At 28.4% G+C, this 15,444-nt stretch overlaps 2 protein-coding genes across 2 annotated transcripts; both read left to right on the forward strand.

The window, feature by feature from the left end:
- The first annotated feature begins 3,323 nt into the window (after positions 1–3,323).
- On the forward strand, positions 3,324–6,495 carry LOC109609098 (uncharacterized). The gene is made up of 2 exons (XM_020025726.2): positions 3,324–3,415; positions 5,881–6,495. The coding sequence occupies exons 1-2, from the start codon at positions 3,404–3,406 to the stop codon at positions 6,289–6,291; spliced, it is 423 nt and encodes a 140-aa protein (XP_019881285.1). The 5' UTR covers positions 3,324–3,403; the 3' UTR covers positions 6,292–6,495.
- A 6,166-nt stretch (positions 6,496–12,661) lies between these two features.
- Positions 12,662–14,007, forward strand: LOC109609062 (larval cuticle protein 2-like). Its single transcript, XM_049964425.1, has 2 exons — positions 12,662–12,805; positions 13,048–14,007. Exons 1-2 carry the CDS (start codon positions 12,794–12,796, stop codon positions 13,654–13,656), a joined length of 621 nt encoding a protein of 206 aa, XP_049820382.1. The 5' UTR covers positions 12,662–12,793; the 3' UTR covers positions 13,657–14,007.
- The last annotated feature ends 1,437 nt before the right edge of the window (positions 14,008–15,444 follow it).

Genomic DNA, 15,444 nt, shown 5'->3' on the forward strand with positions numbered 1-15,444 from the left:
TTTTAAAAATCGTCCATGTGTATTATTTGTTATTTCGTCGATTTGTTTATATTTGTTATCAATTTTTGAATGAACAGTGTCAAATGAAGCTGAAAATGACTAGCCAAAGAAAAAATAGAACCTGTTATGTCTATACTTCCTTTAAAAACTATCCTACTATGTTTGTCGATTATAAAAATTAATATAACTAAAAGCCACCGTAATTAATTACCTAAAAGTTACACTTGTCAATTCTTCGTTTTTCATTTACACCAATATCTTGCTCACACTCACACAAATACTTGGAGAAGAACTCAAATATAGGTAACAGTGGATGACCAAATGTCTAACATTGTGACAACTTTGAGACTCCTCTCGTTTACTTTTGTTTGACATAGACGGTTTCATGTGGTGCCATCTAATAGTGAATGTTATTACTATATCAAATCATGAAAGAGGTATTGTTTTTGAAATCATCTAGTGTTTATTATTTGCTATTTCCTGGATTTGTTTTTATTTGTTATTAATTTTTGAATTATCAGTGTCAATCGAAACTGAAACTGACTAACCAAATACCAATTGGAGTTACCACATCCCTTTAAAAGTCCTACTTATTATTTTTGTCGCATCATTATCAGCTTATAAAGAAAATAACAAGATATATCACATATTTATTGGGGATTAGCTAACAATAATCCAAAACCTACCTTTAATAATTAATTAAGACTCGTCAGTTCTTCTTCCTCCATGTAAACGAATACGTTGCTCTTATTCGCACTCACACACTCGTGAGTAATATTTTAAATAATTTCAATTTAGAAATGTTGACTAGAACTCAAATATAATTGATAGTGGTTGCCAAAGGTCATTAATCAAAGTTGTGCCAATTTTGCAGACTCTACTAGCCTCTTTCACTTTCGTTTGATAGAAATTTTTATGTGGTGCCATCTAATAGTGAGTGGAAGTTACTACTTCATCAAATCATGGAACAGGTAGGTATTATTTTTAAATTCGTCCAGTGTGTACTATTTGCTATATAGAGGATTTGTTTTTATTTGTTATTAATTTTTTAATTATCAGTGAAACTGAAAGTGTTTAATCGTTGAAAAAAAAAATTAGTATATCAATCGAAAAATGTCTGTCTCAAAATTCAGTAGCATAAAAGGCTTTCCAATCGGTATGTAATGAATGAGTTTAATGCAAATATCTATTTTTGTCTTGAAAATAGAGGGTCCACACAGAAAAATGCCGTTTGAACGGAATCTCTAAATTATATAGAAGCTGACATACAAATTTTTGAAAATGACTAAAAAATTCACTTTTTTAAATTTCAATTATATTTAAAATCGATTAAAGAAAGACAAAGAAGTGTAATATATATAAATACCAGTAATAATTTTTGCAGTAAATTTACGAACTGTAATTATAATAATCAGTTTAGATAATTTATTTTATGTCATGGTAATTGGCACATTTCATAAAAAAATCAATTATCTTTGTTTTAGATGTAAAAACGTCCGAAATTGAATTAGGTTATTGACACTAAAAACCATTCAAAAACCGTTGATAAATTAAATATAAATTTCATGGTTTATAAAAAGGTTTTAAATTAAGAATACCTATGTCAAATCACTAATTGTCTTACAGGCGACGCAGTTTTATTTTGATTTACTTTCGTGTATCCTTGCAGCGTTTTTGATTGAACAATATTTAATTTTGCATGCCATTTATGCAGTGCATTTATGCGCAACTGTTACTTTATAATGAATAGGTAGTCTAATGGAATGTGCTGTCAGGTTGGCAATTTTAATTTTCAAAAAAAAAGAGAAAAAGCTATGGGATAACCGTGCAGTCAAAACAAGTTTACTCTTTAAGCATCAACATGCGATGATTCAGATCAAGAGAGTTTTGCAATGTCATTATAGCCAGAAATTATAAATAAATAAATACAGGATTCCACATGTTTACGTGACGAATATATAAAACTGCAATTTAGATTATTTGTCACACCAGATTTATATAGATTTTCTACATAAAACTTTCACTTTCTTATAGCAAACAGTTTTATGGATGAAATTCTACATTTATTTATTTTTACTTAAATATACATGCAATAAATATTTTGTTGTTTTGTGTCCATTGTTACAATGTAATCCATAGAATAGTATCTAACTTCTAAAACATATTTTTCCAGTTTTTATGTATTTTTAAAAAGAATTAATGAGGCTTATAATACAAAATTTTATGTACAACTCTATAATTATGTACATATTTTTAAAAACCAGAATTTAAGATAATTTAAATTTAAATTTCAAATATTTATTGCTATTTGTACCAAATAAGAACATATTATAATTAAAATATCTATAAAATAAAATATAAAAATTATAAATTATACAGAATGAGATTTTTTTAAATGTATGAATATTTCCACTAATAATAAGAATTTACAAAGTGTTTAAGATTTAATCAAGATATTATTTTGTGATAAATATATCGAGGCTAATGAGTATGGGAGGAAAACTATTTAATTTTGTTATTTCAGATCATGTTATTAAATTTTAATCAGTATCATGAATTCATGAATTAATGATTGAAGTAAATAATCAAAAATATACATGCTTATACACAGTATATTTATGAAAATGAAACCAACCCGGAAATTATAAAAAAATTAGTTGCGAAAATATGTAAAATTATGTCAAAATAGACAAGGTTAAAATAGAAAAAGTTTAGTAAATCATTTGTCTTAACAAAAAGTGTTACATAAAATTATTATTATAATACTATTTGTAAAAACAATTAATTAATAAAACAGGAGGTAAACGTCAATATTTTAACTTTTGAAAGAGGTATGTTTGATGTTGGACCAGCTTTTTAATAGCCTAATAACATAAATTAAAACTAAAAAGTAATGGTAATACTTTTTCAATTGTCTAATGGATTATTCTTAATTAAAACGTTATTAGAAATAGTTGCTTTAATTAAGGATGTATGATGTTATTCATCCTAATTTATTATTAAATTTTATAAAAAATTATTATTACCATTATACAGATAAAAGTATATTAATTAATAACTTTTAAATAAATTAAGAAGAATTTGTGTTTTGTAAATTTATTATTTTACCACATCATTCGTTATAACCATTTATTTTGTGTCTGTTTACAAATACGTTATAAATCATTCTTAAAAAAACAATTATTTAATTTAATCATTAAATACAATCGACAATTTAGAAAAATAATATATTGTCAATTATAACGAGTTTTGAATGGAATCATCGACTCACATTGAACTTGGTCTGGGTCGCATTCATATAAGAATCATAGTAGGAGTGATTACGAGAACAGAAGACATTCGAATTTTCAGTAGTGCTCTCGATCAACATTGACTGAAGACGTGGTCCGCGATTGATACCAGCATGGACTGTGCGGTTAGTTCACTTTTACTTGCGACTGTTTGTGTTGAATGTGTGTGTGTGCGTGATTTAGAGCACGAATTTATTGGATTTTAATATCGAATGGAGTATAATTTAATTTAAGTAATTTCACATGTATGGGATGGGTTGAATTTAAGATTTGCATTTATTATTTTTATGACACGATTAAGAAAAGCGACAATATTTTCACTTCAGATATCAAACGTTTGGCGAAAGTAAAATATTATTAATTTATAAATATCTAATTAAAATTAAGATTATTTTTGAATCATCACCACATACATGTAACCAAATATAATTTACTTAAATGAATAAATCAACTTCAAACTTTTAAAAATACTATTTCAAATATTCAAAATGTATTTTTAAATTGAGATAATTTATCAAATCTGTAGGCTCACCATCTAATATATAAAACAAATATTTTCACTCTATAGTTTAATATAAATTTAATAAACAACTTTTGTTATTAGTCTTTCGAAGACAAGTTTCTACGAATTGATAAATTAATTACATATATTATTCACTTAATATTTTTTATATTTTAAATTAAATTTAATATTGTTAAAATAATTCAATAAATGAAATAATATTAATATTAACCGACCAATTAAGATTAATTATTAAAATGCTAATTAAGAAATTAATTTCAAATATAATAGAATTAATTAACCAAATAATGTAATTATTTTATCATTCTGCATAAACGGGTTCAAAATATTTCATGACTAATTTTTTAACTTTCTCCCTAAACATGTGAGATTCATAATTCTCATTTCATATTCAGTGAGTTAGTGAAAACTCAACACTTTGTCCTATTTTTTGGAAGTTTACCACATTAAATTAGTTGCTTATAATAAAATTATCTTTCAGATGAGACACTTTTACCACCAAAATATGTGGTATTGTGTGAATTTGATCAATTCACACAATATTTTACATGCTTTTCATTCAGTTGGTGTCATGTTTCATGTTTTTAAGACCTCACTGTATATAATTTTTTTAATTGCGTGAATTAAAGAAACACAAACAATTATTGTTAATAATATTTTAGTGAAGCACAACTTTCTTAAATACTTTTGTTTCATTACAGTTTTAAAGAATTTAGGTTTAGAGTGTTCCATGTCTATTAAATTTAAGTGTTTTTTATGAAGAAATACGTATTAAACAAGTAATTTGATTTAAGTTTACACCTATAATAAAATGCTCCATTAATTTTAATTACTCAATTTTTTATAAAACTAAAGACAATTTGTTATTAACTTTAAATTAAAGTTTTGACCTTATCAGTGAGCAATTGTGATAATTTCTAAACGAACCTCATATTCCATATATTTCTACTTTAATTACATATATTATAGAATTGTTTTCTTAGCTCTTTAAAGTCGACTTTTAAAAACAAATTGAACGTTTAAAATTAGTTTGTACAATTTACTTAGACTTGACAATTATTTCTGCAGTTTAGAAACTGTCTATTTCTTAACATCTTGTTATGTAAATATCATTTTCATACTTGCACGTATCAGGTAATAAAAATACATGCATAATATTATCAGCCAACATTGCATCCTTATTAAAAATATTGTTTTATTACCATTCGTGAAGTCGAAAGGAACAATTGCTGTGTTACTCTCTACTCTTACTCTTATCTGTCCTTCTTAAGTTCATTCAAGTATGGTGTTACTTCACAGGGCATCAAGGTTAGTTTTCATAACACTTTCACAAGAAATTCAAAGAATTCTTATTGTCTGAAGGAAATGGAGTGATGAAACTCCTCCTTACCAACATTTTAGGAACACTCAATTAAATCAATTAAATTTGGTTGTTTTTATTGAAGTCTTATAAGTTTTCACTTAATTAACTTGACAATCCACTATATATTTTGCTTCAGTAATTTATTGGACATAGATATAGACCTACATATGTTGTTTGTAAGTAATTTCATTTTAAATGTATTTATTATGTAATGAAAATAAATTGAAATTAGTAGTGTTAATATAAGAATGTAATTACCATAAATTAGTTAAGTTCCAGTTAGTATTAAAAAAATGTAACTTATTTTTCCTGATGTTCCAAATTAATAAAATGCAATTAATTATGTCTAAATATTTAATAATTTTAAATGAAATTGGACACCTTGTGATTGAAGATTTGTGTGATTGATGATGACTACATAATTATTATATTAGAACCAATAAACTAGTAAATAAACTAATAAAATCGTAATCGATTTGTATGGTTTACAATCAGCAAGTACTTTCAAATTATACGCACTGTGAACAATATTTTGCAATAATGGGAATAGTTCCATAATTATTTATTTTCGTTTCTAATAAATTTTAGCATTAATTAGATTTCTTTAGCAAAAATGCATTGTTTCGTCACCGAATTTAGTTTAATAAATAATAATTTGATTTATTACTATAATAACATAAATAAATATATTTGTAAATTTATAGATTATTAATTGTCTAATCCTTTTGGGATTGACCGCCATAGTATCATCAGAACATGGTTGGTCCGGTGGATTCAGGCCAGTATATCACAGTTTCTCCAGCATTAAACAACCCGAATGGCCACATTCCGTATTTACTTCCGGATTCAACAGTTACCATGTCGGAAGACCAATCTTCAACAAACCACTTTTCACGCCAAACTACAATAACGAAGCGGCCGTAACGTCTGGACAAATTGAAAACTTTAACAAGGCTTTGGAAGAAGAGGCGGAAGAGGCCATAAAAGAACAATATGGCAATAACGAGTCGTCGCAAGAGACGTTCTTCCCTAGCGATGACGAACCACCAAAAAGTTACGTCAGTGTTTCTTTTGGCAGTTTAGGTAACAACGCTCACTATGGATATACTGTTTAAACGTTTGATTTAATTCGTATGGCTAATTTATTTTAATAATCGAATGGGACTGAACGAGTGTATATTAAATCGTGTTTAATACGAGGTACTAGTAAATAAGAATATGTGCCACTTAAGTTTGAAGTATCAGTATTTATAATTTATTAATGTAAATTATATCTCTAAGTTAATTTTTTTTAAATATATTTATATATACAATTAAAATGTTTCTTAATTACCTTTAACTATGTATACACTATTTGACAAACATAAAGATAAAATTTTGTTAGTTTCAAAATTATTTAAATAAGTATTTCAGATAATTTGTTGTAATTGGTGACTAATTAATTATTTATGATAGCACATATGAGCATACAAACAAACATGTTTTCAACATATTACGTCAATTTTAGGTAATTTTAGCACTTAAAACCTATTAATTAAATAAGTGGGCGACTTACATTTGAATTATACATTCTAGTGTGCTGTGCTCTCATTTGATGCAATACTCTTTTGGCAAGTTAGTTAATTAGTCTCTTTTTTCCTGCCCGTAGCATAATTATATAAACAATGTATAGTCTGTTGCTGTTTTGAACTAATTCAGAAGAACTATTGAATCAATATGTCGACATTTTTTATTCGAATTTGTCATATTACCAGTCTAGATACTTAATAATTTATTTATTATTGATTTCTATTACAACACAATCGTATAAGCAGCTTTATGTATTTTGGTCTATAATTATATAATTTATAAATTTTGAATGTGCTCCACTTCTAAATTGGAATTTAAGGACGTCTGTCCCCACAGATGGGAATGAAAGTAAAGTGAGTAATTAGGCATTTTTCTGATAGGACGTATGAATAAACGGTTAATGAAAAATGGCCGTGACTAGAGGTGAATATTATTGTTCTTCTTAGAACGTACGCGTGATTCAATACTACAAGGTGAAATCTACTATGAATAGCTTATTCATACTTTATGGGGTATTTACTTACTAAATAAATATCCTTTTTTTTAAAAAAAAATTATTGTTTATAAATACATGTTTGAATAAGAGTAATTAACAATGTGGTAAGTTTCTTTCTGTGTAGTATACGTCTCTGTTACACATGAACCCGACAGAGAGACAAGAATTCTCTATTCAGTTGTCATAAAAGTGAAAATGTTTTAGGAATACCTCTCTAAGCGTCTATTAATTTGTATTTTTATTGAATACAAATATGTTAAATAACAAATCAATTTTTACCATTTTTTAAAAGCATCCAACCAAAGAATAATAATTTAATTTACAGTAGTGGTTATAATTATAGCAAGTTTTTAAAAAATATGGTATATAAAAAATATTAATTGTACTACTTGAATTGAATGCTAGTACCTACAGTGGTGGAAAATAGTATGGAATATTTATTTACTTGTTACAAATGTTACTGATATTTTCTCAAATCGGTTACAAATCTGAACAAATCTAATTTACTGCAAGATCGGTCCATTAATCACAATGATCATTATATTCACAGATTTTTTAATAATAAAAAATTAATTTTGTATGGAAAAAAGTATTGAACTTTTTATTAATATTCACAAAAAAATAACGACACAAATATCTCTATATTTTATTGCGTATCCTTTGAGTTCTATTATTTCTTGACATTTTTAACCATATAATCTACTAGTCTCTCCAATGTGTTAATGGAAATTTGTTGCCACTGCTCCTGTATGTTTTAAAAAAGTTCTTGTTTCCCAAAGATACTTAATATGATTTAGATCGGAGGACTGAGACGGCTATTGAAGCACAGTTAAATTTTTCATTAGAAACCACTCCCTAATAATTTTAGACGGCTATTGAAGCACAGTTAAATTTTTCATTAGTAATTACTCCCTAATAATTTTAGACTTGTGTTTAGGATCGTTGTCTTATTGAAATAACCAACGAAGTGACATCTCTTCCTCGGCAAATGGAAACATGGTGTTTTCCAATAAGTTCCTCCATATTACCCTCCACTTGAATCAAGGGTGCAACCTGGATCTAAAAAAACATTCCCAAACCAAAATGCTTCAGCCACGATGTTTAAGCGTAGGAATTTGGTACTTAAAATTGTATCATTGCCCCACTGGCCGTCTCACAAATGTTCTACCATCCGACCTAAACAAATTAAATTTACTGTCGTCACTCCAAAGGACAGTGTTTCACTTTTCCAGTCCCGCATCAATAAGAAGATTTCTCTCTGTTCTGTTACATCTAGATTAAATTGTGTCGAAATTTCCTCCAATATTTGTTTTAATATTTTGCGAGGATCTTTGAGGGTGTGCCTTTTTATAAATTTGTCAGTCTTGGGAGTGTTTTTTTGTGGATGTCCTGGGTTGTGTGGATTTTTAACACCACCTTGGGGGCGGAGTTTACAAAAAATCTTCGAAACAGCACTGTGAATAATGTTTAAAGTTTTTGCCACGTCATATTGCATTCGGCCACTGTCACAAAGTACTTCTACTCTTTTCCTAAATTGAAGTGAAAAGTTAATGTGTTAAAACCGATCAAAAATGTTAAGAATTTAATAACAATTAACAGCATATAAAATATTTCATAGTTTTTTCCAAGTCAAAAAACGTATCTTACAAAAAAACTTAAAGAGAAAACGATAAGTGGTAATATTAGTTTACTGGACGGTAAACTCAAACCAGTGAATTTGTTACACCATTACAATAGATATGAAAAATTTCAAGAGATAAAAATCCAATTTTTAAAAAATTCCGTACTTTCTTCCAACACTATAAAATGATTGTTTTTTTTGTTTTTGTTGTGTCTATTACGTAACTTGTCAATCTAATTTTATCCTTTAAAAAGTTGGGTATTTTTTATATTTAATGGACAAAATTATAGCAACGTTTTACTTTAACTTACTTCATTACTCTCCTTGAATTTATTTACTACTGGTTTTTTAATTAATTTAATTATTTAATCAAAAAATAAGTGATGGCTAAGAGTTTACGGATAAATAAGCCGATTTCGTATTATTATAAAATTTAGAGAAACTAGCTAGAGATTTGCTGAAATTACTTTAGTGTGAAAAAATGGTTAGTGGATGGGAGATTATTTGACTCTAAAAATGTGAAAATTCAATTTTTTCTTGTTTAGGATCACTGGACCAATAGAGACAAAACTACACAAAAATATTATAATAATATATTTTAAAAAGTTGTCATCATAATGACCACTACTGTATCTTTTAATAAAATAAAAAACTTTCGAAAATGTAATACATATATAAATAAATGTAATATATTTAGAATTTCTAATCTCTAATCTCATATATATTTAAAATTTTAATTAAAAGAAATCTATAAATTTTACAAAAGAAACTATTATGATGTAGTCATAGAGGATGTAGGTAAAAAAGTAAACTATAATGTAATAAATACAGAAATCTACTATTTTTAATATCAATTACTGTAACTAGTAAAATACTAATCATAGAAAACCTACTAATACTAATGCCAATCTCTTGGTGGGAATGCTTACTCTTGTAAACGTGGTTGCATATAGATGGGAAGTGTGTATTAATCACATGAAAATGAGTTAACATTGAACATTTAATATTGTGTAAAATGTGTATAACAGTAGTTCAAAATAAAATTATGATTTTAAAGAGTACCAACAATAATATCTACATATATTTTAAAATCATTAGAGATTATTGAATTAGTTACACAAAGAAGTTACAAAAATCTTTCTTGAAGCAATATAATGGGTGATTTTTAAACAAAAATTCTGAATATGGTCTTATTCATTAATAGTTTTTACTAATTAGAATAAAAATTACTATTTCTGATTGTTGTTAATGGATTGTTAATAGATTCTGTATTAATGTGAAAATATTTTCAAGAACCTTTAAATTTAAAAGAAAATCCTTATTAATTTTTCATTTGTATATTTTGTAACTTACAAAATTTAAATGTATCACAATTAAATTAGTCAACAGTGTATTCATTACTTACCACGCCTTTCCGGTTTTTCAAGTTCCATTTTTTAAAAGGTTATCGGCTTAATTTACAATTTAAACTGTATCATTTATGAGTGTTGAGTACGATATACATTTCACTAAATTTAATAATTAATTGAAAAATCAGTTTTTAAATTACAATTTAATTTTATTTTTAATTTCAAATTAAAAATATGACCAAATTTCCCTTAAATTTTCAGGAAATGGATCAAGGTTGATGTCGAATTTTTTTACTTACATTATGCACTAACCGTATTGTCTATATGCAAAATGTCTAATGTAATTGTTACAAAATAGATTTAGTACTGTTACTTCAGAACGTGTTCTAACTGAAATGACTTTTACATTTACAATTGCAAATGTCACATAAAAAAGTGAAAATATCGTATATTTTTAGAGGTATACAATGAATATTAATTGTATGGAAACAAGTTCAATTTTTTCTAATCGCGTTCTTGTTTTATATAACTAAACAACATTCATTATAAGTACATTTATTTAACTGATTAATATTTGTGAGTCAAATTGTTTATAATATAAAAAATCATTATTTAAATTATTATAGAATATATTGTTTTCAATTTATTTTATTAATTTTAACGATTACACATGTTGGAATTTATTAAGATGTTAGTGGTATCTTGATTTACAGTAAAATGAAGAAGAGTGTTGTAACTTTACAGATAGAATGATGTAACAATTTGATTTTTCCTCCTTTATAAATAGCGTAATTATTACAGGCGATCACGTTTATTGTGAACTATGACTTTACTGAAAAGGTTTATTGAGAATGTTGTTGTCTGTTTACCATTTGAAAATTTACTTTTATCGTGAATCAGGATGTGAATTCACCTGCTTATGGTTTATTAAAAGTCAGATGAGCTAAATGTTACTATGATAGATTTACGTCAAAATGTTCATTTACGTAACGAATTTTGTTTTATAAAACAAACAACATGTACATATTCCATATAAGTTAGTTAAACAAAAAAATAATTGGGGAATAAATGTAAAAATAATAATATTTTATAATTGTGTAAAAATTTTTACGGACCTCAAAATTTTTAAAACAGGTAATTTATATATGACTGAATACGTTGAGTATACACTTATTTTTCAGCCAGACATTTAGAATCAAAACAAATTTACCATGAGAGAATTATTCATATATTTCTCCTCGACGATATCTTAAGATTGATTGGATACTTTTAATGACATATCCACCGGAGTCCATCGACCTGATTGAGGGTCACTCTCTAGGAAGTCATCGACGTGCACCAACAAAATCGAGTGCGGAGGTGATCCGGTGCCCGGATTCTAGGGCACAACACTCCCGTCCACATTTCGCTCATTCGTGCTGGAGTCACGTAGAAAGCACGCGCTATTATCAATTCTTGCGTGGAACCAACTCATTACGTGACCACACTGATATTAGATTATGTCTTTCTTTGGTTCTGTGGGTGTTATGTCAGATATTTCCTAATTTCGTTACGGTTGTTTGCATTTGTTCTACTAACTGGTTCCATGTTTGCTAGGGAAGTTATGGTATTTAATGTCACGGTTAAGAATCCTAATAAATGGTTTTAAATGTTTTAAAGTGGGACACGTAAACATGCTTGAAATGTTCTAATTAAATCTTTCTGAATTAAATAATATTAATAAAAATAGATTAAAAAGTTATGCCTATAATAGTACGATTGTACATAGAAAAAAATACATAGAAAATTGTATTCAAATGTCCAAGCTTGTGACCCCGAGATTCGTCTATAAATATTTAGAATCCTTTTATTTTATTTTCGTTGTAAACAACAAAGGAATATAAAAATGCATTCAACTTCGCCACTCCTATTTATTTTATTACACACCCACATTGCACCACCCCATTTATAAAAACTTAAGAATAATATGTGGGGTGAACGTTTATTCTAAACTAAAAAAATAATCTGTTCGTCACAATCTGTATTTTGTTTTAAAAAATCAAGAAAATCAATAAATTTAATATTAAATATGTAAATAAATAATTAATTAAAAGTAATTCTTCCCATGTAATGGGATTTTATAAATTATGTTTACATATTGTATATAATAATTTAATAATCTTCTTAATCACTAAAACTTAAATTTAATTTTTGAGTAAAATATCTAATGTTTTTTTAACAATATTTACATACTTAATATAATTAATTTAAATTCATGTTAATACTAATTACTGTTACACTTGTTATAATCATTAACATTAATATATTTAACTCATAATTTCTTCCGATATCATTCAAGAAATATTTCCTGAAACGCTCGAAGCCATCCGCAACGCCTACCGCCAAATTTCATCAAGAATACGTGTGGCCCGGCCGTAGCATCTGTCTGTGGACAAAGACTACTTGATACATTGGGGAGTGTTCCAGGGTCGCACTCACCAAGGTTGGTACGAGGAGGTATAAAACATAATGGAAGGTACTGGGGGGCAGTAGTCATAGTTTGCCACTAAAGCGGTAGACTTGCACAGTACCACACGATCAACATGTTCAGATTAGTGAGTATTTATTGCCTTATAAAAAATATAAACAACAGTGAATCAGTGCACGGTTCGAAAATGCGGAATTGACAGTGACCTCATTGTGGGATTTCCACGCTGAAAGGGAAAGTCGTTCAGGGATTATATAATTCAGTGAAAACTCGATGTGATTTTAATACCAATATAATATCGGATATTGATTTACAAATAGTTGTCAACGTACATAACAGATTTATTGATAAGTATAATTATGATTATAGGTACTTTTGGCGTCTGCTGTGGTAGCTGTCCTCGGACAGAATTACCATGGTGATCCAAGGACGGCGGCCATCTTAGCTGAACAGAGGTATTTGAGCAACGACGGCAAGTTTGGCGCCCAATATTCCCAGGAAGACGGTGTCGAATTTAAAGAAGAAAGTGATCCAGATGGTACTCGTCGCGGAACCTACTCCTACGTCGATCCAAACGGTCAAAGACACACCGTGAGCTACACAGCTGGTAAACACGGATTCCAAGCTTCCGGAGATGGTATTCCACAACCATTACCCACTACTTTGCCAGTAGCTCCACAACCACAATACCAACCACTGCCTCAATACAATCCACCACCGCAGAACAACTACCAACCACAGCCACAATACAGACCACAACCTCAATATCAAGCTCAGCAACAACCACAATACCAACCACAACCTCAGTATCAGCCACAACCTCAATACCAACCGCAACCCCAGTATCAACCACAACCTCAGTACAGACCACAAGCCACCTACTCCACCACCCCAGCTCCACACAGGTTCTACCCACCTGGCAAGCTCTCCCTCAACAGATCTCCTGACGGTTTCAGCTTTAGCTTCCAAAAATCTTAGACTTATTAGGCTGAATTAATTGTTTGTATATATGATAATTTATGAATTTTAGGAATATCCATCTGCTCAAGCAAAATATTATTTTTAATACATCTTCGAGAGCTCTCATTACATCAATTTTGTATGTAGGTATATTGCTTGAGTAAACGGATAAGGACTTAAAGTAATTCTAATGTAAAATTGATGCATGCCATATGTCACAGTTCCCTTTTTTTACTCTTGTACTGTAATCATAACAGCTTGTATGTTCTTTGTGGTTGTTTCAAGACAGATCTGTTTTAAATAGCTGTATAAATGTGATGATAGTTTAGGATCTGACTGAAAACTTGTAATAAAAAAACTTTAAAACCATATTAGTTGTTTATGTGCCCTTCAATCAGTACTTGGTCTGTCAATAAATCTGCGCATCTCTATCGATGGGTATTTCATTACTATTAAAATGGGATGTTGGTGCCGAGTAAACGCTGAAATGCCTCATTAATATTCAGCTATTTCCTTCTAGGATATTTACTTCTGCTGGTAACAAAAGGCGAATGAAAGTGCATGCGGGTCGACCTTGGTGGTACTTGCTCCCGTTAAACTGGTATTTGCATCATAACGTTGACGCGATTATCAGCAAACCATATAATAAATATTGTTGTTCCGGATTTTATTAATCTGTATCACAGGGAGGGGTCCGCGAACGAGGAAGTCAAGGATAAGGCAAATAACTCACATCAAGGTCGTCTATAGTATTTCGTAGCTTGAATAATTTGGCGCGAATCTAGATGATAAATATCAGAATTAGGATGGCGATAATTTTTAACAATTACACAAGTATAATTAAATATATATTTTTAAAATATTTTTCAATTTTTTAAGCTAGAGTATGAATGGGAAAAATACATTAAATGAATAATTTTAACTAAATAAAATCTATAAATAAAATCCAGAGAAAAAACTTAAAATTAATTTAATTATATTAATCATGAAGCAAAGCCTTCGAGTATTGGATGATGGGTCATGGCATATCAAATGTCAATGGATAATTTTAAGAAGCCTAATGAGCTTATGAATAGGTTAACTATCTTTGGAAACACGCAAATTTGTGAAATGCATCTGACCTATAATATATCGCCACCACATAACATGTAAATATTCCAAACCCACCATAGTAATTTCTCTGCAATGCATGTGACGAAATCTATTCACCACAATCGCTTTACTTTTTACAGGACGCGCAATCGTGACCAGCGATTTAATAATAACTATAATTGACATTATTTATTGTGTCTCATTTTATGAAAGGCAAAAAATAGAAATAAGTGGATTTCTACGGGGGGTACGTAAGCAACATATACGTCACATTATTAAATTTAAAAGTCATTATATTTAACTTTCGATTAGTGCGACTTTGAAACCTCTATTTTTATGTATCAGATAATCATATTTTAAAAAATAATACTTACACCTAGATAGTATATTTCTGTTATTCAGAAGCATGTCAAGATCAGCAAGCTGAATTTTTTATTTATTTATTGAATGCTTGTTGTAAGATTCCCCGATATCAAGGTTTGAAGGAAAATATTAGTATATCTGATTTAAGTTTGTCACTTCCCAGTTTGACGGATTCACCTTTACCAAAAAGAAAATTGTATTTTAATTAACGTAGTCGCAAATGGTATGTGTAACTATATTAATTATTGAATCATTGCAGTAAAATTTAAAAAATAATCTTACGTTAGCCTTAAATTCTAAGGCATTTTGTGCAACGATAATAACGCATATATGGAAACGTGGTTGCCTAAT

Source organism: Aethina tumida, chromosome 3 (genome assembly GCF_024364675.1).
Source record: "Aethina tumida isolate Nest 87 chromosome 3, icAetTumi1.1, whole genome shotgun sequence".
Taxonomy (NCBI): Eukaryota; Metazoa; Arthropoda; class Insecta; order Coleoptera; family Nitidulidae; genus Aethina; species Aethina tumida.